At 41.6% G+C, this 26,646-nt stretch overlaps 1 protein-coding gene across 1 annotated transcript; it reads left to right on the forward strand.

Moving 5' to 3' along the window:
* Window positions 1-552: 552 nt before the first annotated feature.
* On the forward strand, window positions 553-23,964 carry TRMT61A (tRNA methyltransferase 61A). The gene is made up of 4 exons (XM_067295638.1): window positions 553-635; window positions 3,450-3,799; window positions 13,517-13,783; window positions 22,526-23,964. The coding sequence occupies exons 2-4, from the start codon at window positions 3,469-3,471 to the stop codon at window positions 22,852-22,854; spliced, it is 927 nt and encodes a 308-aa protein (XP_067151739.1). The 5' UTR covers window positions 553-635; window positions 3,450-3,468; the 3' UTR covers window positions 22,855-23,964.
* The last annotated feature ends 2,682 nt before the right edge of the window (window positions 23,965-26,646 follow it).

Genomic DNA, 26,646 nt, shown 5'->3' on the forward strand with positions numbered 1-26,646 from the left:
GTTGGGATAACGATTCTGCTCCTCCTGAGCCCACGTGCGCCTGCCGGGTTTTTCCGCAGGCTTAAGAAAGCTGGCACGAAGAGGCCGGCCGGCCTCGGCGCCCCTCTCCAGGGTGGCTCCCCTCAGGCCTGAGCGCGGAACCTTCTGGAAGGCGCCTGCGCGGGGGCTGGAGGGGGGAAACGGGGCTCCGCCGGCGGCAAAGCCACTCACCGGGGAAGGGACTTTGCAGGCTCCCCGCGGGCTGCTTTGGGGGTGACAAACACGAGCCCCCGCGGGGCTCCCGTCGCCCCTGCCCGTCGCGGCGGGGCCGTTTTCCCAAGGCTCCGAGGCGGGCGGGGGTCGCCGCTGCCGGGAAGGGCTGCCGAGCCGCCCCGCCGCCCGCAGGCACGCCCGAAGTCCCACTCGGGGGGGGGGGGGGGGTCGGTCCGCCCCGGTGCCTCGCTGCGGGGCCGGGACACCCCGGGCCGCGGCAGCCCCCCGGCTCCAGGCAGCGCCGGCGGCGGCGGGGGCGGAGGCGGCGGCGGGGCGGGAGCGTCAGCAGGCTGCGACCGGGGCGGAAGGCGGCGCTGGGCGGGCAGCGCGTGTGAGGAGAGCGGAGCCGGGCCGGGCCTGCTCGCGGGGCTCAGCCCCGGAAGGTAAAGGCTCTGGGGAGGGGGAGACCTGGTGGCTGCTGGGGGGCGCCGGCCCGCGGCCCTGAGGCGAGGCGGGGGCCGTGGGGGCGAGGCCGGGCGGCGGCGCGCCGCGCTCCCTGCGCCGCGCGGGCCTGGCACGGGTCAACGCTGCTGCTCCCTCCCCCCCTTCCCGCGTTATTTGTGCTCTTAATTCCCCCCCTCCGCAAACACAGAATTAAATCAGGCAGCTCTGGACGCGGCCCCGGCGCAGCCGTCAGTCCCCGGGTTGCCTCGTGTGCTCCCGGGAGGTGGGGGCTGAGTTACTGCCCTCGCCTCGGGGAGAGCCGAAAGCCGCCACCCAGGGCAGAAGCGCCGTGTCTGGAGTTGGCAGCCAGATCCCAGATCCGCTACTAGCCTCAATGCTACAGGCACGTCCGTGCTGTGCTTCAGAGCCCTGCCAGGGACCCTGCGTGGCTCGGGGGGGTGAAAAGGTTGTGCCTTTGCGCCTCCTCCTCAGAGGGAGTTTGTCCATATTGCGTGGCACAACTTAACCCGGCAATGCCAAGCAGCTGCAGTTTGCAGAGTGGGAAGAAGCAGCTTACCACATTGGTGTGGAAGCTGGTATTTAAAGGGTCTGGGAAGGGAGAAATGTATCTTTCTTTTGTTTTTTATTTAAGGGAACATAGAATCACTTTAACAGTTTAATTTTTAAGATTGCAAAGGATCACCTGGGTCCCTGAGTCTAGGCCACTGCAGTCACAGGAAATGTAAAGTCTCATAGGAAATTCCCAACCCCTTGCCACAGGCTGCAGCCTCACCTCCCCTTCTGCTCCCACCACCCAGCACCTCCGGGCAAATGTAGGACGGTGCCAAGACATTTGTGTGCTACCAGGAGAGCAAAGAGAATCAAGAAAACAGCAGTGTATCAGGCCCTGCACTAACAGGGAATTTGCTGAATGAAAATGATTAGGGATTGTTGGTCACCCTTTGTCATAGGGGGAGGCAAAGAAACTACCAGAACAATAATGGTTCCTGCAAGAGGGACTCCTCACAGAGCCCAAATTTCCCCCCAAATGTATGAATATAACATGCCAGGTGAGTATCCAAGAGGGCTGCCACTTGGGATGCCAGCGTACATTGCTGTGGAGATTAGCTATGATGAACGTGATGACTCAAAAGAAGGCAAAGAAACTAGGAGCCAGTTTATGAGATCAAAGGGAGAGTAATTCTTTCTTTGTCCCTGCAGACATGTGGGAATGCTCCTCTTGCCCATTGGCGTAACAACAGTCTAAATACTGTAAGAGAAATGGGTGGCAGTCAAGCTGCTTTCAAATGGTATTATTGTAAATAAGAACTGAAAACTGCATGTTTCATTGATAGTATCTACAATGTGAATTAAAAGTTTAATTGATGAAAGATCAAGAACATCAGTATAATCAGATGGTGCAAGCTCTAGCGTGTGGTTAACCATAACTGTACTATCTCCCATACAAAGTCCAGTGTGCTTACATTTCTGAATTAATGGTATGCACTTCTTACAGTTTCACCATAAAGCCAGACAGGCCTATTCTGCTTTGCTGTGTGATTACCTATGATCACATATTATAAGCTTTGGAAATTTTGGCTATAAATGTGTTTGTTTCTCAGTGTCAATGATTTCAGCAGAAAAATTAGAAATAAATCTTGCTGCTTAGCAGCAAATTGAACTGCAATGAGTTTTGGTCAACAAAGACTAGAAATTTAGAACTAAAATTAAAGTTCTTACTGAAAACAATGAAGTACAATAAGGCTGTTACACATGCAATGTAACAGCACTGGAATCAAACCATTATTCTGAAACTAAAAATAGTGCTGCTTTTAGTCCTCTGGCAGAAGAAGTACCCAGAATTCAAACTTCCAAAGCTTTCTGTGAGACACTAACTTCTAACTTTGGGATCACCGTTACCTTGTTAGACAATTCCTCCTGTGAATTGATCAAGCTACAGCTTAGATTGCTAGCTGCCATATCTGAAAGGCAATGCCAGATTGTATTATAAGCTGCCTTCTAATTTCATGGTTTTCTTCTCAAGGATAACAAAATTGAATTTTAGTTTTCTAAGCAGCTCTAATAACACAGGGCTAAAACAATATAACTGTATTTGCATTGGCTTGCAAACAGCTGTCTCCATCCAGTTGCAGCACAGATTACTTCCCAGACAATTTGCACCCCCAATGGCAAATTGAAGGCTCAAGTACTATTTGTTCCTTGTACTTAGTCAAATTTATACATAAATTAATGCAGATACTGCCTCTATTCTATCTCTAAAACTCATTTGAAAAACTTCCAAGTCAGCTTTTGCTAGTGGCCCTAATAACTGGTGATTAATATTCAGGCAAATAACAGTTGTCTTACATTGTAAATCACCAAGGGATAAGGCAGCAGAAGGAAATAAAAGGCACTGCTTAACAACACGCTCTGAGAGCTTGTCAACTGGAATTTAACAGACTGCTGAAACAGATATCTCCTTGCAAGCTTCCCAATAGCACTGTGGAACAGGCTGAATAAATTATAATTTATTTGCTAATTTGCTTAAAAATATACCATACAACAGGATAAATACTTGTTCTATTCAAGTCAGTGGGATTTTTCCGTTGATTTTAACTGGATCAAGAGTTCAGTGCGGGGGAGAGGGGGGTTGGGAGGGGAGTTCCCTGAATTTCCTGGAGTTCCCTTGCTACCACCTTATTTATATAGTTTTTCTTTTTTTATCTGGAGAAAATAAAATACCTTATTTTTATCTCTAGTTTCAGCTTCATCACAGTCTTGTACAACTCTCTGATATGTTTATTCTCTTTTAGGTGACAACCACCAACCACAATGAGTTTTGTTGAATATGGAGATACAATAAAAAATGGTGACACAGCTATTGTGTTCTTGGGCCACGAATCCATGTTTCCTGTGAAAGTCCAACATGGCACTGTAACTCAGACTAAGTACGGGGTCATTAGGCATTCCACAGATCTCATAGGCAAGAAGTATGGCTCCAAAGTGACCTGCAGTAAAGGAGGATGGGTGTTTATTCTTCATCCAACACCAGAATTGTGGACCATGAATCTTCCACACAGGACACAAATTCTGTATTCCACTGACATCTCTATAATCACCATGATGTTAGAACTGAAGCCAGGCTCCGTAGTATGCGAATCAGGTAATAATAAATATGTTGAAATCCTTTATTACGAACTGACACAAACACCTTAATGAAAACCAGTCTCAACTTTCAATTTTACAAGAAATCTTTTTTTTCCATTGTGCTGTAATTTTCTCAGCCTACATATTGAGCAATTCTGTTTCATTTGCACGTGTTAGCAATTGCTATGTCTTCAACAAGTATTGTTAGCTCAGTGTGCTGGCCTCATATAGGAGTATACCTTTACGTATGTGTTTGATTAATTCAGCTTCTTAAGGTAAATATATAAACATTTTTCCTTCTGTTTTCTAAAACTTGTAAAATACTTAAAAATATATTTTAAAGTATGTTTTTGATTTGAAATTTAGGCCTGGAATTTTCGATTTGAGAGAAATTAGTTGAGGTAAATTAGTGAAAAAAGAAACTAATGATAAGGGGTTAAACTAGTAATAAGTAGAAAAAATGGCAGCATTTATTCAATATAATACCATGTAAGTATGTACATGTCATCTTTGTCTTCCAAAGTGTGATCCACTTGTAGCACTGCAGTGGCATTCAGAGGTCACTGTAGAGGGGTAATACAATGGACGATGTGTTCATCACAGTGTTGTGTTTTGTTTCTAAAATTTTTTTAATTTATTACAGCTTCCGTGATTGTGCTTTATTTGCAAGGAAGAAGGAGTTAAATTCTGTATTAAATGTATATTCTCCTGGTTAGATACAGTTTATAGTAATGCCTTCATGATTTCATTACTGCAGGCAGTATGAGGTTTGCTTGATTAGAATATGTTGCTCTAGCTTGGAGAAATATGAGCTGTAGACAGTTTGTCCTTTTTTTTTTTCTGACTGTTTCCACTGAATCTTTTTATGAAGCATTTCATATACTTCCCTCTCGAGCATAGATATGACAGAGGATCAGCAGGGTGGGGTCATGCTGCACTGCATTTTCTTTTATTTAAGACTTCCTGTTCCCATCCCAACATAATTCTGGGCAGCTTTTTAGGCATAATGACCCCTTTCCAGCACAACCAAAATGCCATTCATTCCTTTGCATCCAGTTACACCTATTAAGAAATAGATGGTAAATGCAGTTTAAAGCCCGCACTGCTGTATGCTGGCATTTGAGACAAATTTAAGGCAGTCATATGCAGAAGCCTCTGGTACTGCTAACATGGTTGGGCCTATGAGTTTATAATCCAGCTTGTAAAATGAACAGTCAGGTCTAGTATTGTCATGGGAGGCAGACATACTGTTCATTGGGCTGCTCTTTACCTCTTCCCCTCCCTGCTTTGTTTAGGCAGGATGGGAAAAATAAATACAGCAAATTGTTCAGGGTGGGGGAGATATCAATTGCTGCATGTCCTGCTTCACTCAGGACAGGTGAATGTTAAAGTATAGAGCTGCACATAAGATGATTTCAGTCGTATCAAGGGTACCCAGAGAGGATGAAAATGTTTAAAATCTAATTTATCTAAACAGCTAAGAAATGGAAACACTTGATGATGTAACCTATCCTGGTTTCCAGAAATGTTGAGTCAAAGTCATAACCACCAACAATCCTTTCCGTTAATAGGAAACTCTCCCCAGGGTTATTTTAAGGTTTATGCTGTTCTAGTCAAAGTATTTTAACTTCAGCTTTCAAAGAAAAGTGAACAGCTTTACTACTATAGTAATGGTTGTATTGCTGAGAGGATTCACTGTTCTTAAAAAAAGGAAAAGTATGACCTCAAATTTATCTAGTTAATCTTGACACAAGAGACCTTACTGCAAATTGACTTGCAGCTGACTGGAAATGGTGATTTGAATTTAAAATATTCCAGGTATTGACAATGGGGGCCTCTAGTGCAATGATATGACCTTCTTTGATGACATCCTAGATTAGACTGTATTCAGCAATCTGAAATCATTAATTCTAGATTAGCTTTATGTGGCCTAGAAGGAACCAGCCCAATGGTGATTAATAGAAACAAGCCAGGAAATCTGGTGCAGTAATGACGTTTAAGTTTGTTTCCTGGTGGTGCTGCTTTTAAGTGTATCTTGAGCATTAATTAGCATGGAAGTCTATCTTTTTTTAATATGAAAATGAATTGATATACATAATTGCTGTGTGGCCTGGCAAAGCAGGAGCTATAAACAGGGCAGGCACTCTCCCTCTTGTCTTGCTAACTAGACCATGGCAAGAGTGTCCTGCATTTACCCAGTGTAAGCGAGCAGAATTGGGGATTAATCTGCACAACTGAATGAAGGATGGATAGATAAAGTGATATGAAATACCCTCTATATGATGTTATATTCCTGGGAATATAAGAGTAGATGATCTTTTGTGTGTGGTTAAGAAAAATAGTAGAGTAACGGAAGGTTTAATTTTACATCACTGTTTGAATTGATTAGACATGATTTGTCATAAATGATATAAACATACTAATACAGTTTTTACTATTTTAATCTTCTTTAATAAATACATAAAGAGCAAGCTTGTCAGCAGTGCATGCATAATGATACAAGCATACTCTATTGAAGCTGTAAGGAAACTCCGCATCTGCCTGATGTTTCATGTTGGAGGTACAGGAGTATGATCCTTTTCTCTTTCTGTCTCCTGCTAATTTCTAATTTATAAATGAATATGGAGATTTATTAACTGTTAGCACTGTTGTTAGAGCTAAGATCTATTGAAAGATTTCTCCTTGATCTGAGGAATTTCTCAGTTCCTACAAGAAGTCTGGCACAGTCCTAACAGCTCGATCTTTCCAGAACTAAAGGATACTTGAGATAGCTGCAAAATTCCTGCTGTAGGTGGTCTGGTAGTGTGAAACTTTCATCTTCATCCGGTAACTCTCTCATTCAGTCTGTACGTTTGGTGTTCATTGCATGTGCAGTCACTGTGTAGATAAAGAAATAAGCTGAATCTTCTTTCCTATCACTACTCTCTCTAAAAATAATCTTGATGTCAACTTACCAGGTACGACTATTTTAAGTCCAGTCATTAGAGTTGTCCAGAGGATAACAACTCCAACAAACAAATTTTGTGGTTTTGAAATTTATTTTTATACTACATGGGAAAAAATATAAAACCTTTTAGATATCTTTGCTAAACAAAAGAATATGGAAACATTTTTTTTCCCCAGTCCCCACATGTCTAGGCTTTTTTACTGTTCTCTTTCCCCGGTGAGACCTAAACCAGCGTCTGTTCTGTCCTAGCCCTCAGAATTACTCAGTGAATGCGGTACAGCACTGCAAACCCTCATTTAATCTGATACATCTCAGCAATATTTTGGCTTTGACAGACCATTGTATTTAGACAAAATGTAATTTAGTCAAAAGTATTCTAACCACTGTCCTGGTGATCCTTCAGTTCTCAACAAAATCCAGACTCACTTGAGCAAATGATAATTGGAATTTTTGCTTCCCTTCAGCTAAATCCCAAATTAAAAATTGCTAAACCCTGTTCATTGCCATACAGCAATAGGGACTGGGTTTCTGAAGACTGGGACCAGTATTACAGATCCTCATGGCTTATCTGTGAAGGAGTAATGAGCTGTTGGCCAGCCCTACGCTAGAACTTCTCAAAAACAATTATGAAATTTTCATACTCACAGTCTGGGTATAGATTTTACTGACAGTGCACTCATAGAAAATTAATGAGCACTTAATGATTAATGGATGCTTAATAAATGATTAACAGTTTATTGTGGAGTCACAACAAGTCAGCTCTGTGCTTATGACTCTCCTGAGGTGCTTATAGACTTTTTGATAAATACTACTCGTGTCTGTACCATCTCTGTGGGATAAGTGTATGTAAACCGATTGCAGCTATGTCTTTAGTATAACATATAATCAAAACTTTGTAAGTATTAATTTGATTTTTGGACATATCCATACTAATTAAGTCCATGTTTTACAATGTCTCCCTTGTATACCTTTTAGCTGCTGTACAGGTTAGCGTGAGAGAAGAACTGGAAAACCTGACCCCTGTATAACACCTTTTGAAGTACAAGAAAGGCCTCATGTGTACAAGTGCCAGAGAACATAGTGTTCTCTTGACAGACCAGAGAACTGAACCAAAACTGTGGCCACATGAGGCATCACTATAATGTGTATTCATCCTTATGGTTGAGCTGCAGCTGATGAACAATGCTGTTCATACCCAAAAGCATTTGTTTTCAGACTTTCTGGACTCACTTTCAACTTACCATTTCACTTGACCACCAAGTGCATTTCTCATGCAAATCTGATCTTAGACTATTGTGTCCATTTTGCAGAAGATCCCTCACTAGAGAACTCCAACTTTTGAATCACTAAGAGCAAATTCTTTTCAGTCTTCACATTCCCATCTCTTGTAGGCAGTGCCAGCCTTGAAAATCCCCTTCTACTCTTCTCCCATCTCCTGAATCTGGTCAATGAGCAGTGATCCTCTCTGGCCTCCAGCCTGTTTCCTAAAATGCTTATTTCAGCAGTGTGTCCACAACAGACAGGCAGGAGAAGGAGCTAATTTTCTGAATAGGGAACTTTGATGTGCAGTTTCCTCTTTCAGTAGCCAGGTGATCTCCTTCTGTCTCTTTCCCTCCCTCCTTCCCTCTGTGCCTGCTCTTGCTGTCTCTCACCTCTGCCCCCATGATTTGCGCCCCTGACTGCCTTCACAATAAAATTGTTGGGTTAGTTTCCATCAGATGCTTAAGATCTCTTCATATATTCACTAACAATGATTAATGATTCTCCTGTTACATAACTTGTCATATATGGTGAGTAGTCTTCTGCTGCACTGTTTCTTGACAGACATTAGCTGTAGAGTTGGTAGCCCTGTATAGGACTAGTTTTCCTCTGGTTTTGAGGCTCTATCTCTTCTCATGACTGTCTCATGACCTGTCTTATTGTTTGCTAGGTTTAAGTGTCGTAGCTAGGAGACAAATACAGCAACACTCTCATTGTTTTGTTGTATTTACTGGTTTCAGAATATCTTATGTAGTGAAATTCTGCAGTAGATACTTCAGTTATATTGAAATGTTATTAGACATTATATTGACCTCGTATTTAATAATATTCTGCATATTTTTCACTTTTCCTGCTTCCTAACAATATGAATCTGTATATGGATTTATGAGCTTTGTCAGCTTTATTCCAGATTACAAACCCGCCATAATGTATTACCTGGCAAATGCTTTTGCACGTGCACAATTGTAAATGTGTGTATAAATTAAACCACAATTTGACTTCCTTTTTTCAAAAGAAGCATCCGTGATTATAGATTTTGGAGCAGCAAGCTGAGCAATCAGCTGCACTGAAAAAAAGTAGTTGAATGCAAAATCAGGTCTCCTGTGTTTATAACACAGGTGGGAGTCCAGAGGACTAGCCGGATATCCTTTGCAATAAGAAAACCAGACTAAACAGAAAACACAGTGTAAAAATACTCTCATTCAGTTGTCAGTCAGTCAAGTGCTGTGTTTGATGCTGTAGTAGTGCTTGTGTTTCGTTGACAGTGGTCTGATGTGTATCTGTATAGTGTTGTGATATCATGTGGGTTTTCTGAAGGGGTCAGATGTTGTCTACTGCAGTTTGAAAAGGTGAGGAACAATCTTAAAATGTGGAAATTGTCTCAAAGATGACTGAGGTGTATGGAGGCTTCTCTGAAACACCTGTCACTTGAATAAGGAGCGAGTGAGAAGAGCAAGCCTGTTTGAGGTCAGGGGAATGATCTGAGCATTTATCAGATCAGTACTTTCTGGTCAGCAAATCAGAAGGAGATATCAGTAGGTGCTGAGCTAGAGTGTTTTATCTAGGTGTCCACTTGTTAGGAATGAAGTCCTTCTAAAACTGCACTGGTTTCCTTGTCTCAGGAGAGGGCAGAAACAATGCATCCTCAGTTCCTCTGAGCTTAGACATATCAGAGGAGAAGAATGGACTGTACTTGAACCCAAGGACAAGGGGAGAACAGTACACTGGTACCAAACTCATACATTTTTAACACAGGATCTTAATTCATGCTTTTGGATTGAGACGGACCACTTCTCCTGGCCTATTGATCCCCTGCACAGTGCCTTTTCATCAGGTCTTGAGCTTTGAGCATAGCGTAGTGGGGACTCTGTGCCATCTCATTAATTGCCTGCAATGCAGGTGTCTGCTTTTTGACCAAGATCATTAAAATCGTAGAATAGTCAACATATTTTCAGAAACATAATACTTTCAGAAGTTATCACCTATGACCGCAGGTGCAGCCTGTGGTCGCCAGGGTGAGATTCACAGATAGTATTTCTTCATCTAAGTGAGCTCTAAAGCAGCAGCCATGGTAGTGAGAGTGCCTTTAATACAGTTTGAAGTAACCTAGTTTTAGCTCGCTCTCGTAGATTCCATTCATGATTAATATGCTCCAGTTAAATGGGCATTGTCCTCTGGTAGAGAGCAAACAGTTTCTAAGGCTACGTTTAATGCAAGCTGTCAGAAATGCAAACATCCTGGTGTAAAAATTATAAACTGTATTTGTTCTAGAAGTTGTCTTACTTTCTGCTTCCCGGACCGAATTAGAAACAGGCATTTCACTGCACTATATGGGAATGCAAATCTCTTGAAGTCTGTTCAGTTCTAAACTGGCCTCTTCTGATACAAAATATTTATTTGGGGCATTCAGGTTTTTGGTTCTTCTTGTAGGTAATTCAGCTACACTATTTCAGTTTTGCTAGTGTTCTAGTCCATGTCTTCAGTAGTACTCCTTGGATTTTGCTGCTTCCCTGACTAATTTTATCTCATGCTAAGGACACCTGTAATTTCCCAAGGAAATCTGAGTCTGAGCAGAACTTATTTCAGACTGCTACCTAAGACTCTATGGGTCACATTTGCTGAATTCTGCTTTTTTCAGTTGTGATTTGGAAATAAGGGCAGAGAGAAATTGAAGGATTGAGGAGGTAATGGGAAAACTCAAATATTGAATTTTACAAATTTGAAGGGGAGGAGGTGAAAATGATCTTTTTTAATAAACGTTCATTTCCCCTTGCACCGGAGAAACCATAGCAGTTGAACCCCTGACTTCTGCAGATAGTGTTGATTGGATTTTAGTGATTGTGATTGAGTATAAATACGTGCTGAACTGCCAGACCCTCAGAGAGGATATTCTTGATGAATAACATCAAGAGCACTAAACTATCAGGCACATAAAGAGCTGAGCGTCCTCATCACCTTACAGGACTGGATTCAGAATCTGTGATCTCTTCAGAAAGAGGAGAAATCTGTACAACGGTGGGTGATTCATAACAATCTTGTTCTTTTTTTCCTGCATTTTTGAGGGTGTTGTCAGGGAGAAGGCAGACAGCATCTTCAGAAATACTCTCATTAATGACGTCAGTGTGATAGAATTTGATACAGTAAAATCTGATCCATATATATTCTCATGTTCTCAGTAGCCAGTCAACAATAAATAATTCCTGGTAACCTTGTTTAAAGTAAGCTCAGTGTGTAATATACGCCTGCAAGTGATGACTTCCAACATCCTGTTTTTGGTTCTGGGTTTGGCTAGAACTGTTTGTGAACAAAATAGAGAACCAGAAAATAAGCCAAAAAATCGTAATGGGGTTTCCTAAGAAGGAGACAAACAGTATCTTCTGTCGTGTTTTTAAGAGCAGATTTAAAAGGAAAGTGATTAAAAATGTAAAAGAATATGGACAAGGAAACTAGATACATGCACAGGCTGCCTCTGTTTTCTGCTTACACCCCAGCTGTGCTGACAGCCCTTCTGTTCAGTCCTTCAGATTAACAGGGAAAGATGCAGAAAACGTGCAGCATTACCCATTTGAAAGGTAAAATAATTAAATTCAGTATGGTTGCAAAAGTTCTCAGCTGTGCAACCCTGCCCTCTGGCATGAAACATAAAGGTAGCATTTTGGTCATTTTAGCATTTTGTGGGCAATAGTACCCTGCTCTTGTCATAAAAAAAATTGACGAGATGCTATTTTTCTGCTGTGCATATATATCATTGAGTTCTTACAACCACATGGCTACAGTGATACTCGCACTTATTTTGAACATATGTTGACATTCAGAGCTTACAGGTGCCATGACCAGATAGTTTTTCATGTGTGTGCATGTAACTGTCATGTGCCTTTTGTTTGCTTTATCTCAACACTGACAAGGATGCCTGGATTTTCACTTTAAATAAATGCCTGTTACCGAGTTTCTCCCTTCCCTGGGACCTCTTTGGGGCCACTGCTATAATCTGTGAGCCCTCCCTCTCTGTCTAATCTGCACCATTAAAGCTGGATGAAGGGTGGTAGGTGTCCATTGGCCTTTTCAGTGAAGTTTGGCTGCCCGCTGAGGTCAGAGCCCTCTCAGACAGAAACAGAGATGCAGTGCTGATTCTGCAATGCACCCGTTTGATCCCATGGTGAACATGGGCCCTGAACTGTTTACAGTCTAAACATCTCCCCTTCCAGAGGTGTCTGATTAAATACAGTCCCACAACAGTATTTCTCCCTTTATGTGACTAGCGGGCAAGAACCTTGGATTTGTCAGTAAACTCTGGCTCCTTGTACAGTTATGAAAAGTTTTGCTCCAATTAAGCAGCTATACCAACCCCTGTCTTCCCTAATTAATTTTCTCTCTACTAGTCCGTGAGCTTTCTCTACCACTGCTGTAGTTCAGGCTCTGTCCTTTATAAGTTTTATAAGATTTATACTTTAGTTGAAAGAACTTGCTTCAGGATGAAATTTAGCCTGAACAGTCATTGGAGATGGCTAGATACAGATTTTCTTTCTACAGAAAACGTGTTCTGACTACAGAATTACAAATCAATAAACACAGATAGTTTTGGGTTGCTGTGGCATTTTGAGTTTGGGGGTTTGTTCTGTTAAATGCCATTTCAGTGAGGAATTTGCAATGTGAACTTACATATGGGTGTTTTCTTCCATGAAAATGTTGGTTGTTAGTCATTCATCTATTTAATACACTAACGGATCATTAAAAAAAAGTTTCCTAAATTACCAAACTAAAACAAAAACATCCTGTGTCTTAATAGCTAGGCCCTGATTGTACATGGTAGCTTTACTTATTTACAACTTCAGGTATATGATGGGTCTCACTAGACTTCCTTAAGATTGTGTAGGCATATATGTAAGTCACCTGCTGAATCAGGTCATGTGGGTAAGTGTGACTGCAAGGAGCCCAAAGGCCTTAGTTTTGAGTAATTTCAGTGGAAGCTGCGGATGTCTTTTAAGAGGCCTGGGCAAAATAGATTCCATGTATGGGAAACCATTTGTTTGCAAGGAGGCCAATAGAGTTTTCAAACAGGACACTTGCCAACCTCTCTTCTTTGTTTTAATGAAGTATAAGTTTTCAAAATATGTTATAATTTGCCTGCATCTCTTTTCACCCTAGAAGAGTCTGGCACTTTGGGAAAAAATCTCTGGTTATTTTTCCTGAATTTTTCTTGTTGTGTTTAATTTCTTGTGTTTTCTTGTGGCCCTTTTCAGAGCTATATCTGACACTTGTCACTATCCTGCTCCAAGGAAGTATGAGAGGTCCCAAGTTTGCTAGATATTTACTTAGGGCTTTGGGATCCTGAAGACAGTTTACTAGGTCATTTAGTCCATCTCTCCTTGGGAGGGAGGGAGGACTGTTTCCTCTCAGTTTAACCAGTGGTTTCTGTTCATTTTGGTTTTGACTAAGTGTTCCAAGCAGGAGGAGCAATGGAGCAGACCAGCATACTGATGTCTAGCACTGTCAAAAGGTGTTTCACCAGCTGTGTTTCTTCTCTAGGTACAGGCAGCGGATCCCTCTCCCACGCTCTCATCAGGACGGTGGCTCCCACGGGACACCTGTACACAGTGGAGTTCCACCAACAGAGGGCTGAGAAGGCCAGGGAGGAATTCCGGGAGCACGGCGTGGAGCATCTGGTCACCGTGACCAACCAGGACGTCTGTAAAAATGGGTTTGGAGTCTCAAACATTGCAGATGCTGTGTTCCTAGATATTCCGTCTCCATGGGAAGCCATAGGACATGCAAAGTCAGCGTTAAAAGCTGAAGGTAACTACACTTTTCTCTGTTTCTGGTTAGGAAATACTGTGCATGCACACGTCTCTGCCTTTGAGCCATATGCTGGATCTGCTCCCTTTCCATTGCGTGATCATTGCTCTCAAATGTCAAAGAGTCTAGTGGTCTCCAAGAATGAAAACCCTTCAAAAGAGGTCGTCAGTTTACAGTGATCTGTAAGGAGAACAGGATCTGAAAGGAGAACAACAACTTCTTTCTGCAGTCCTGTGGTAGCTGTTACAACTAGCATGGGCACTATGTGAGAACCTTTGAACCTCTGTCAAGTGCATTTTGCTAGATCTAAGAGTGTGTAGGAAACAGCAGCAACAATAACTGCTGAAAGCAAATTTCTTTGGCACTTCGGTGGAAAGGTGTTTGTATAAAAGGTGTTCAGGCACACTTCCCATTAATCATTGCATGTTTGGCCTTATTTAACAGAGCACCCCATCGGTAATGTCAAAGAAAATGTGGTTGTACTTAAATACTCTTGCCAATTCCTGTCTTAAATCTCTGCTGTTGGAGCTGATGAGAAGTTTGTCATTGATTTCAGTGGAACCTAAAGGCTGTTCTAGCTTATGCCAGTTATTCCAGGGTGGTGACAGCAAGTGGGAACTCCTGCTGAGGTACTGGATGAGTTTTTTCAGTTTATTGTCTTTTCCTAAGAAAAATAAGCTTCAATGAATAAATCGTTATTTTATCCTGGCATAAGTTTTCCCCTATTGAATGTTCTACCAGTGTAACAATACAGGTGTGAATCTAAACTAACTTGCGCAAAATCAGTTCCATCTACAAAAATGACTTTTCTAATCAAGAGAGTATAAAGTGCAACACAGTCCCTGTGCTAGGACACTAGTTTAGTAAAATACTTGAATTTGAGTATGTGCTGAGGCCCGGTTCTTCTTTGTTAAAATACATAAACACAGGCCTGGCTTGAATGAATTGCTGGGTCTTATTGAAATTAGAGGATTTAAGCTTGTTCTTAAAGGTCATTGAATGTTAAATACCTTGCTGGGTCAGAACCCAGGTGTTAGGCTCCCTTAGCTACTACTGAAATTTTTCTAGATCCAATAGCAATGTAACACATGCTTTCTTTAAAAAGTAAATAAATAGAAAGAGACTTGTGAACACTGTACCTGCAAGGGTTACAGCTGAATTTGTAACTGCTTTCCAGTGTTCCCTGGGAAAAAAATAATTTTCACTGCACTGTACGATGCCCTTCCCATGCTCAAATTATCTAATCTAGTGAGCACAACACTCAGCTGACTTCCCAGCTTAGAAGAAGGCGCTGCATTGCGCAGTCCAATTTGAATTATTTAAGTGGTGCATGTTTAGAATACTAAGCAGAGCTGCTTGAGCAGTTCCAAGTTTTGAGTCCTTGTCTCACTCCAGCATTTGAAATCCTAGAAAAAAGATTATAGTCCCAAACTGGCTGTGCTGTCCTCTGGTATGCTACAAGGTTACATCTGCCTAGCCAGCATAAAGTAATATTAAAAAAAAGCACATATTTGTAAAGTTGCATCATATGCTTTATGTACCAGTCAAAAGGTGAAGTTGCTGATCCTCGCTCCGGTTTTAGCTGTGAACAGCCAGCAGTGTCTGAGATCTGGTATTAGTGTAAGACTCATCTTTGGGGTTTTGTAGTAGCTGATTGAGCCAGGGGCCATTTTTTTATTTTGTAAATAAACAAGAGCTGTTCTTCTTTTTTGTACAAAGTATAATTGATTGCAGTAGTAATAGGTATAAACATATACACATTTCTGTTTTATTCCGAAGCATGTGGGTAGGGTTTTTTTTACTGCTGTAAATTCTAAAACATGATAGAGGGGTATCTGTAACTCCTTCACTTTCCCTACCTCCAGCAGGTTGTTTTATAGTGCTTTTTTGTTTTGTTTTCAAATAGTTAAAGCTCTTCTGCAGTAAGAACAATCTGTGCGCATAACTGCTGTTGTTCACCACCATTCCCAGGATTAGTATAGTCATAAAGCATCACTGGAGATGATGCATTTCACTCTTTTCCCTCCATTCCCTCCCTCTCATATCAGAACAGGGTCACATTTGAACTATTCACATTGCAGATTTTATTATGATGCATAATGCAAAAATTGCAACTGTACTGCCAGATAGTGGTCATTCATTTCTTGAAGTCTTAAGGTACTTAAATTGAAGTCAGGGCTAAGCAAATTCAATACAATAACATCATCTAGCCTCCTTTTTAAAACCACAGTATTCATTACAGAGTTTTCAGCTGAGAGAGTACATAAAGAGAGAATTCTTAACCTTAACAAATCCTTATCAAATCAGTGTTTTCTCTCCTACTCAGGCTCAAGATCCTGAATAGTTGCGACTCTCTATTTAAGTAGGCTGTGTGTCAGTGATCCTCTTTACAGGGTACATTTATCACTCGTGTTATGCCTTACAGTCTGCTGTGAATATGCTGCTTTCAGTAGCTTGGCTTCCCGTTTAAAGCACTGCCATACTGTGAAGAGCTAAGAGAATAAAATGGCCCAGTGACTCTGTGGCTAGAAGGTTCATGTTTTCTGGTGATGTGCTCTGCTGAAGTTCAGGCCTGCATCTCAGCTGCATCCTTCTGTGCTGATTTCACTAGTCACGCTTTCAGCAGAAACGCTGCTTGTAATGTCTCTTGGGCACTGCTGCACTGCAGAACTTGCTTTCATTTCCAGACCTGTGCTGTTTTCCTTTTGCAGCATCTGCTGATTAATGCTTTTCTACCGTGATGGCTGCTGTTCTCAGTATCTGACCTTGGTGTTTCTGCAAAGTTCTTATTAACCCCTTCAGGCTAAATGAAAAAAAAATGAAGCTGTCACTGACATTTTGTGAAGTAACAAAAAAATCCCCAACATCCTACAGTTCTTAAATGCCCTGAAACTTTTGACTCACAGCCATCTCACAGCTGAATACTGGTGTGCTTTTATTATAATTCTGCACCCACCTACTCTGCTCTCATAAATATTCCCTATTTCTTTCAAGGCCATGGAATATGAGGCAGAAACCCATTTATACAATATTTTTCATACAGATTTTAAATTTTCATGTAGGGAGATGGAAAAATACATCTGTTTATTGGGTTGGATTGGCCTCTTGCATTATGAATCAATCCTTGGTATTATTTAAATCAACATTCTGAGCAACAAAATTATTAAAGCCACACCTCTTTTGTTTTTCTTTCTTTCTCTTAAAGATTTTGCTCTTGTATACAGACTCACCACTCCATCTTGAGTGTCATAAAGCCCTAAATTTTGAGTTGGTCATGTTGTGATCTGTAAGATATCACCTGAATAAAATAATACAGTGCTGTCAAGTCTCCCCCAAAACTCTGCAAGGAAAGGTCCCTCTGAATGTCTCCTTCTGAGGACCTCTGTATTTCCTGCCATCACAAAAGCCCTTCAGCAGTGCTGTGCTCTTTGTCATAGTAGTTGGTTTTAGTTTTCAAAGTCCTTTCTTTGTTCACAATGAACTTAAAACAGGTTTAGCTTGCCTAATAGCCCATGGTGCAGGTAAGACATTGCCTGGTTTTGCTAGTTTCAACTTTCATTTAAGTTTGCCTCCCTCCTCCCTGAGCTTTCAGGGAATGCCGGTTCCATATAAAAAGTTTCGCTGGCTATTTTTCCTGAGCCCCCATGAATAATCATTCATGGTCCCCTTTCTAAACCACCCAGGCATGGCTTTGAGGAGCAGCTGAAATCCCTGGCCACAAGTCTCACTCCTGTGGTAGCTGGGTAGGGAAGACCCCAAGCTGAACCACACTGCGGAGGGGGCAGTGACATCAAGGCTGATGCTGTTTGGGCTTGGGCTACCTCAGGAACGCACAGGGAATGTGTTAGGGCAGGAAGTGGAGCCTAACAGTCTAGCACACTGTCTAGACTGTCCTCCTCCACCTGTGCAGCTGGTACTCAAGTTGTTATCAATGCTTCTCATGTCCCCAGGAGATTGTTTTGGGATAAACGGATGAAGCAATAGGTGCGTGTAAAATATCAGCACCAGCCTTTACAAGTGTGGTAGTTGCTTTGAGTCAAAGAAGGGAGAGGGTAAATATCCACAAGCTAACTTTAAGTTGAAGCATATCCCCTCAGCATTGAGGGGCCACCTGGTCTGGTGCGAAGATGCTCCACTGGTGTCTGGGAGTGGGTGCTATACCCCAAAGCAATTTCATCTGGCTCCCAAGTACTGGCTCTTTGCTGACCCAACCCCAGTTGGTATGTGTTGTTGAAGGCTGTTAAGCTAGGAAATGTCTGTCAGAGGTTGTTAGGGCAGATGCATGCAGCGGGTTTGCCCCAGCCTGAAGTGAAGGTGATTCTCACACATGGAGTCAAGGAGCAGGGCTTCTGCACCATAATCCATGCTGTGGATCCCTGGCCAAAGCTGTTGGTCTTTGCACAGGTTGTAGGAGGTGGTTTGGAATGGAAGGAACCTTAAAGAAAGTTGTTGGGCTTTTTTTCTCGATTTGGAGCCAACTGATTTTATTAATCTCTTTGTTACATGCTTTTTCCATCAGCAGGAATGAATTCCTCCTGAAGGATGTACCTGCAAACACAGAGGCTAAGGCCACGTTTGCAGGAAATCACACGAAACTCCTGTTAATGAGCTGGCAAGTGACTTGGGGAATATTTTCTTTTCTGAATCAAGAGACATCCTTTAACTCCCTCCAACAACCAAATCCTCTAATTTCACTTGTCAGGGAAGCTACATCAAATCGCCCACAAGCACACTCACTTAAAGGACGTTCTGTCCCCTTTTACAGAGGCAATATTTTTAGTGTCCTACTAGCACAGAGTAAATGCCATGGTGATGCTTTTCAGTGACTCTCCTGCCTCGCCTCTACACAATATTAATGCCTGTTTGTTTGTTTTCCTTGGGATCTTTGTAATTTAATCTTCCAGTTATGACAGTGCACTGAAATCCTAAAACACAGAGCTACGTTCTTTTACTAGGAATAAAAATGGTGGTGTATACGTTAGATCACAGAATCGTTTCCAAAATAATGGGCCCCTATTTGTGGAACTTAACAGTGCTGCACTTCATACATTCTTTTTACATCCTCTGAATAACATTGTGATAGTGAAACAACCTATCAGAGCACTCGTGACGCATACTATAACCTGCGGAAGAGAGAGCACAGTGTTGTTTTTTGTGTAGTGAACATGCATTAGAGTTCTTGTGGATTGGGTAGAATTGCCAGATTTTCCATAGTCCAATGAAACCTAATGAAGTTTTTAGCTAAGCAAAACTGGTAGAAGTGTTAGTCCTTGTTCAGACAAACCAGAAATAAAATTGGCTGTCGGATACACAGGAACATACCAGTACCTGCTGTTGAAGTAGGAGCAACTTTCAAGACACTGACCTGCAGTAAAGATAGCGGGGTATGGCTCTTGATTATTAGTTAGGTAATGTCTGTTCTGGGCTTTAAGAATGTATAGTGCTATGTAGATGTAAAGCTTTTCATTTATTTTTCCCCTTCCCTTTAAGCTCTCCTCTCTAATCATTCCAGTCTGAATTGTACTTTAAATTTCGTATGATCTTGACCCTACTGCTGGTTACAATGACTACCAGGACTATGTGGACTCATTCCCAGCCTATAAATTGAGGAGATTTAACCTCTGCCTTAAATGTTTCAAACAAACTCACTCCCTGTAAAATTGAAGGTGGAAAAAAAATTTAAGTCTTTTATAGAGACTCATTATTCTCTCCTCAACTGTAGCACTTGTCAGATGCATTATACATGAATAAACACATTTTTAGACAGCTCTTCAGATCAAAAAGCTCACACAGCTTCCCAATGTGAACAGGATTAATCTCAGATAATTACTATATCAATTTATGATGACACACAGATCTCATTAAACAAATTTAGGAACGGTAGCTTTCCTAAAAGGAGAGCTCGCAAAGAACACAAACTCCATTTGTACTAAAAAGTTTCAGTTCAGTTGTTTTTACTGCTCTCTGGTCTAGTCCACTCCTTTGTGATCCATAGACAGAGCAGTGTGACCCAGAGAGCGGAGAGGGAGGGAGTACATGTCTTTTCTCCATTCACTAAGGAATCCTTGGCATGGGCAGACAAAGCAATGCATATTCAAGTCCCTTAAGCCCTAAATGCCTCTTGATGTCTAAAGGACAAGAGGGCTCTCAGAGAATCTGAGAATTGTGAATGCTGAAATCTAGATCTATATCTGGCTGGTGATTGTGGCAGAAAGGGTGTTGCCAAGCTGGTAATCCAGTGGGGGTACAGAGGGCAACCTATATAATAAACAGTATAAAATAACCAGAAGAACAGGTATTGCATGGAAAAATTTGAAAATGATAGAACTACTGAAACCCAATCAGTACTCTGTTATATGGAATACCAGCTGTTACACTGTTTTCTCACTCTTAATACCTGAGAATTTCCCAGCAGTGCAGTAAGTAAAGTAACTTTTGTTCTGCCCTTTCCCTCTGGATATTGGCTATCACAAACAAGAGCTTTCTTCCCTACCGGGTGGCTCGAAAGGCCATTTTCTGTACCACAACATCTTCAAGCAGTCCACTTTGCAAGGGGGCAGTCTGAAAAATCATCACCAAGTTTGGTGTTGGCATGCTGAGGCAGGCTGACCATCCTGAAGCAAAACGAATGTTGCTCTGGCTTTAATTGAAGGCTTGACAAGAACCGTAGGCGGGTCTGCAGCTTGTATTGCGACAGTTGTGTGCAGGCTTCTTGCTTCTGGACTGTAGATCTAAAAATGAATGTGAATTTGCAAGCCTAAAGATGTCTTGAGATCCTTGTAGACAGAAGAAATCAGGAGAATCAACTTTCTGCAAATGTAAATATATTTGCCTTTTTTATTTCCACACAAAACTCAAAAAAGCCTGAATGAAGTAGTAGTAAATCTCTGATCTCTCTGCAAATTCTTGCTTTGCAGACAAAGAGTTATTGTGAACTGACATTTAGCTAAGTCAGACATTTGTTCAGTTCCTTACACAATAGGAATATAACATCTTTCTTTATAGCATGTGCATCATAGTAGCTGTCTAATTATGTAACAGCATACAGAAACAGAATATAACTTCCTGAGCTTTCCTCTCTTACATCTACTAACATGATAGACATGTACTGTTTTGGCCAGAAAAGATCATCTGTCTGATTCAGAATCATTTTGATAGCCCTGGCCATGCTGATGAACATATAAATCTAATTTCATGAGAGCCAGCAGAATGCATTTGCTTTTAAATTGGCATCAGCAGAGTCGGTTGATAATGACACATACCAACATTATTTTGCAGGTGATTATTAGATTTGTTTTTCAGTTGTGACTCCAGGGAATTACTTGTCCAGGGTGCTTTGTTCTGAAGATGCATGTTAAGAACCCCTGGCTGTGGAGACATTATTCCAGGACTAAAATTAAATCCTACTTAGTGTATGGTGGATTACTGGTCATGGAAAGCGATCTTCCCCAATCAGTACCCAGCACATCATTGCTGCACAGTAACCAGAGTGCTACAGTGACGCGCTCAGACCTGATGCTTTCTTTTTTTAGAGATATGACTTTAGAAACGAGAAAGGAAAAAAAATGGGGAGTTTGAGATAAAGCAGACTTCATGTAGTCCCAGCATAGCCTCTATTTTTAGCAGGATGCTTTGCTCTCAGTTGCACGGGTTCTTTAACTGCTTAGACAACTGGCATTGGAAGGCTTGACTGGATAAGCCTGGGAGAGGGCTGGGAAGGAATGCAAATCAGGCCAGCAGACATTTTCATCTAATTGTAATAATTAAAACAATAGCTAAAGCTACATGGTCCAGCTCTCCCTCCCCCAGTCTGAAAGCTTTTCAGGAAAGGCAGTTGCCTTGTGGGACACTGTGTCCTGGGTGAGAGCGCATGCCCTGGCTTTATGGCAGTGTCCTTATAATTCTTTGATCTGATTTGGCTGTGGCTTTTCAGAGTAAATCTGAATCACTCTGTTCTCAGCTGCTAAGGTGACATTGTAGCAAGCAGAAAGTTGTAAGGGGGACTATTAGTACTCTCTGTTTAAAAGCAAAAATCTGAACGGTGCGCAAATGAGGAGACGAGTATTTATTTATAACTTTAAAGTCCTGTCCTAGAGTGCATGGGTTTTGAAGCATATGCTGTAAAACTGCCTGATGTGCTATTCAGTAAACTTTAATGCTCAGGAGACATGCTAGTCAGCTTGACTAAAAGGGTAAAGTCTTAACAGCACTCCATCTATGGCTTGGAGAGATTACTTTATTCTGTGCACGCATACCATCGTTCTCAAATAAACACAGCCGCTTTTGTCAGAGTGTGTGTGCACGCACACTTATATTCTAATGAAGGCAGCTCTGTACAGCGTGTAGAGAATGACTTCTGGCTTTGTGTAGGTGCCAACTCCAGTTCAGTGCCTCAGTCCAGAGTAGTGGATAGTGGTTCCAAAAGAGTCACCAGTCTAAAGTGATCGACTCTAATAGAGTCATCGTCAACAAATGTAGTGGGCAACATTGGATTTGGAAGATGAATGAATTTGCCATTGCGGTTTTTAAAGGGTCTGAAGCATCTTGTAAAGTAATCTGCGTTTGGTTTTGTGCTGACGCTTTAAACCTGCACAGGTGCCTCTCGGAGACTTTCTTTGGAAATGCTTTCACTTTGTCTGTGCGACAGGAATTTTATGTGCAGCTGGGAGAACTTGAATAAAGATAAAAAATGCTTTGTTTGGGTTTTTGCCCTCCTTTCCTACTACCTGTCTTATTTTGCAGGTGGCCGCATCTGCTCTTTCTCCCCCTGCATTGAACAAGTCCAAAGAACCTGCCTAGCAATGGAGGAACATGGTTTTACGGAGATTAATACTTTGGAAATTCTACTGCGAGTGTACAATGTAAGGACAATTAGCTTGCAAATCCCTGACCTTGGAAAAGCATCTGAGGATAATTCTAGCATTGGCTTTGACAGCAGCAACCCATCAAACCAAGGCAGCCCGTGCACTAATCTGCAGCAAGGAACTGTGCAGTTCAAAAGTGGTGTGCCGCTCAGGGAGATGGTTGGACACACTGGGTACCTGACTTTTGCCACCAAGAGCCTGTTTTAGCACATGCTGAGTTTGTGGAATTTGGAGTGTTTTTTGTGTTCATGTGTGTTTTCTGTTTCCATGATTCTTTCCTGTAGGGCATCCAAATTTTTACTTGTCAGGGAATTCCATATATAGTCAGATTTGGTTGGAATATGCTTTGTTTAAATAGCACACAAGCATTAAGCAGAGCAGCATCGAGGGAATGTTGAAGTTCTGGAATGGTGCTCCACTTGCCGTCAGAAGGAAGATGAATTAATAGCTAATGGCCATTCCCTGGAATGTGCAGAATAAAGATCCCTCCCGATAAGAAAACAAAACACACAGCACACTAATTGCTAATAACTTGGGGTTTTTTCCTCCTTTTTCAATTACTTTCCCAGTTTTGTGTTTTTATTTTTCCCAGTACCACAAGATAACTTTTTTTGTTGTTTTTTTCACTTCTGTAGTGTCTGTGTTGCTCTTAGCAATGTGGAAGTGCCTACTTGCTTCATTTTAGATATGAAAGCTGTGAGGTCATATGATTGCCAGCATGGCTGACCACAGAATTAGTATTTTCTTGGAACAGTGTTTGGCTGCACAGAGGATTATTGGCAGTGTTCAGGAACACAACCTCTTACTTACTCCATTCCAGGCTGACATCTGCAAATCGTTTAGATTACACAGAGGTCAAACAAGTGTGCTAATTGTTGGATTTGGTTTAAAGTAGTATATTGTGATTGTCAATCTACAGTAGAAATTTGGACCTGAATTCATACTCTAATCTTCTCATAGATCATCCACTTTCATTGTTGATGAATCCCCTGTGAAATTCCCCAAATGGCTGGTTAATATTATCTGAATGCCTCCCTGTAAGCAGCGTAGCTGGGTTTCAGTGTGTTTGGGTCTTTATGTATGTTACGGTGTATGAGCTTCCTGCAGCTGAATAGCAAAAAGATTGCTTTTGGCAGGATTTCTCTCTCCAATTTGCAGCAATAATGCAATGTTAGTAAAATCATCAACCAACTTTATTATTAAAGTTTTTAGACCGTTTACTGTTTGGTCTTCTGTATAAAGCTGGTCAGTATGATGGATTATATGAATGCTGGATTCAAATTTGTATTTACAAATTAAAATTATTATGCAAATTTATGAAGTTCCTTCTTTCTTTTTCTTAATGAATTCACAAGTATTTTTATTCTAGCCACTAGTACTGTCTCTGGAAGCATTTAGCTGTGCCTTGTATTTGTTACTAAACCTGAATATAGTGATTGCACTTTAAGAATGACCATCCATAAAGTGCTGCTTGATCATTTGAACCTGATATTCCTCCCCCACTCTTGACAAAAATAAACAAAGCTAAGCTTTTAACGTGTTATAGCAGAATGCTAATCCATAACGGTTTAACGAAAGCTCAACTGAGCACGACAGCAAAGATAAACTGTTGAGCAGATTAAAGGCAAAAAGCAATTCTGTTGAACTAAATCAGTTATATAAGTAGGTCTACAATTGTAGCTTTTCTCCAGAAATTATGTGAAAGTTCTGTTTCTACTACTGTTAATGGCCTCCAGAAGGGCAGGTGGTAAACTGCTAACACTGTTTGTATGGTTTGGTAGCTGTATTATAACAATATATTTGCATGCGTATGTATATGCACATGTTTGTGTGTGCTTAAACACCACCACTGAAGTAATGCTAAGACACTAATATAAACCAGAAAAAGGATGGGGAAATACAAAGTTAATGCTACAAGACTGTCCTTAACCTACCTCAAGGTAATTCTGATTCTCTGACAAGTGGGAAGACTTGTGATGCATGCAGTCTGGAGGTCTTGGGATCCCCGAGCTTCACTAAGAATAATTCCAGCCTCAGATTTGATTTTTTTTCCCCCTGACAGACTGTATTTTAAAATAAAGTAACATTTAAACAGGACTAAAGAGGAAGAAAGTGACATTTCTGTCCTACAAATAGACTTGGAATGGAAATACTGATGTGTCTTCATGGAGTTAGAAATAAGGCTAATGCTTCTTTGCCTACAAAGCCCAATTCAGAACCCCTTGAAATAAACCATTGACTTTGCATGGTCCCTCACTGAGGAGGGGCAAGCATTGCGTAACAAGGATTTAATTTCTCTCCTTGCAATATTAAAAAGACTTCTGTGTTTTTGATGCCAATCACAGCCACGGCTAGAAGCAGACTGTTTCCTGCTGTTGCTTTATTGTGAGGGTCAAAGGGAGGATCCCATGTCGTCCAGCTTAGACAGGACTGCGCTGCCAGAACCCCCACCATTTTCCTCTGTTTATCATCACCCATGCTGGACGTTCTAGCTGTATTTGCTGCCAAAAGTGGTAAATCAGAAACATCTTTCCTGCCATATGGGGGGAATCTGCCTGGGCCACACTTTCAGAGACTTAAACTTCTCTTTTTAATACATTTTAATCTTCAGTCTAGAATGAAACATCTCTTCTTCCTGCCCTGACGCAATTCAGTCATGCTTTGGCAGAACACACTTTTCATTGCTGGTCGTCCGCTAGGATACGTCACTTGTTGTGGACAGGCGCTAGTACACAGCTCTGCCTGACAGCCAGCCAGATTCAACTTGTCCCTGCTGTGCTCCATGCCCTACAAGCTAGCATAGAGAGCATCTCTGAAACCTTGCAACCTACAAGACAAACAGTAATGACTAAGAAGAGACTTGTGAAACACTTAGAGGTCTGCTGCTGTTCACTGTTTATCTGGGTTTTAATTAAAGCATTAAAGATCTGTATCTCACTGTGGCTGTCTCTTGCTTACCTGTTGGCACAACAACATTGTTTTCCTCTGAAGGTGATGTGATCATAAATCCTGCTTTCACACCTTAAAGAGATAAAGCAACAAAAATATTAAGCTCACTGTTCTGCTTAATTTCCTGGCCTGTCTTCTGCTTAGGTACTTTGGGATACGTGATGGTGAGGAGATGGTTCTTACTGGAAAGCATTCCAGCGATTAGGGTTCTGGTTCACTCGCTCCCTTGAGAGCACATCTGCGCTCTGTTAGTGCTGGTGAACGGGATGATTGAGGAAGTCATGGTGACCTAGAAAGGAGGGGTCTCAGAGATGCAGTGAGCCTAGATCTACTTGTAAATACTAGTGAGCGTAACAACAGAGTCTGCATCATTTGTGCAGTTTATGCAACCGCACATGCACTGGGCAAGCCATGTGTTCATGCCTTAGAAGGTTTCTTCTGGACAGAGACTGGAGAAAACTGCGTACCCTCTTGGGCTGCAATTCAGTAGAGGTTAGTGTTCCAAACTCACCTCTGATGCCTGTGGGAGCTATGCAGTCTCAGGGAATGAGGACTGAGAAGTGGTTGCACTCTCAGAGGCCGTTCCAGAGCTTTGTCTCTGTTTCTGCTTGCACAGAAATAAGAGAGCCACAATAAGAGCAAAGTGGGAGAGCTGGCGTTGTATAACCATGATGTTACACCAAAGGTACGTGCAGCTGTGACTAGTCAAAGAAAGGAAAGGGTTACACAAGTACCAGAAGGTTCTGCCTGTGTCACCATGAGGGAAAGCATTTACGTGCTGCTGGCCTCTTGAGTGATCCTGAGGAACTATGTTGTTCAGATGCCAGAAGAGGAGAGTCAGATTGTGTTATTTCCTTTCTCCCTATGTGACAGCTTCTGAACTGGAGTGAATTTGCATCAGTATCAATGCAGGGAACAAATAACCTTGAATTAAATTGCTAAATAAAAATAATCCTCCCAGTTGATATCTAGCCCTTTACCTGCATATCTCGCCCAGGAGTTCTGTGTCCTTTTGTTGACTGTTCAGGACATGCTGTTTTCCTCTGCAGG

The sequence above is a fragment of the Apteryx mantelli genome, chromosome 4, assembly GCF_036417845.1.
Source record: "Apteryx mantelli isolate bAptMan1 chromosome 4, bAptMan1.hap1, whole genome shotgun sequence".
NCBI classification, from domain to species: domain Eukaryota; kingdom Metazoa; phylum Chordata; class Aves; order Apterygiformes; family Apterygidae; genus Apteryx; species Apteryx mantelli.

Excerpts from the sequence above, each read along its gene's own strand:
- TRMT61A (XM_067295638.1), top strand. The coding sequence starts at position 3,469 with ATGAGTTTTGTTGAATATGGAGATACAATAAAAAATGGTGACACAGCT. Across the intron at positions 3,800-13,516 it reads CTCCGTAGTATGCGAATCAG|GTACAGGCAGCGGATCCCTC; the intron begins GTAATAATAAAT and ends TTTCTTCTCTAG. Across the intron at positions 13,784-22,525 it reads GTCAGCGTTAAAAGCTGAAG|GTGGCCGCATCTGCTCTTTC; the intron begins GTAACTACACTT and ends CTTATTTTGCAG.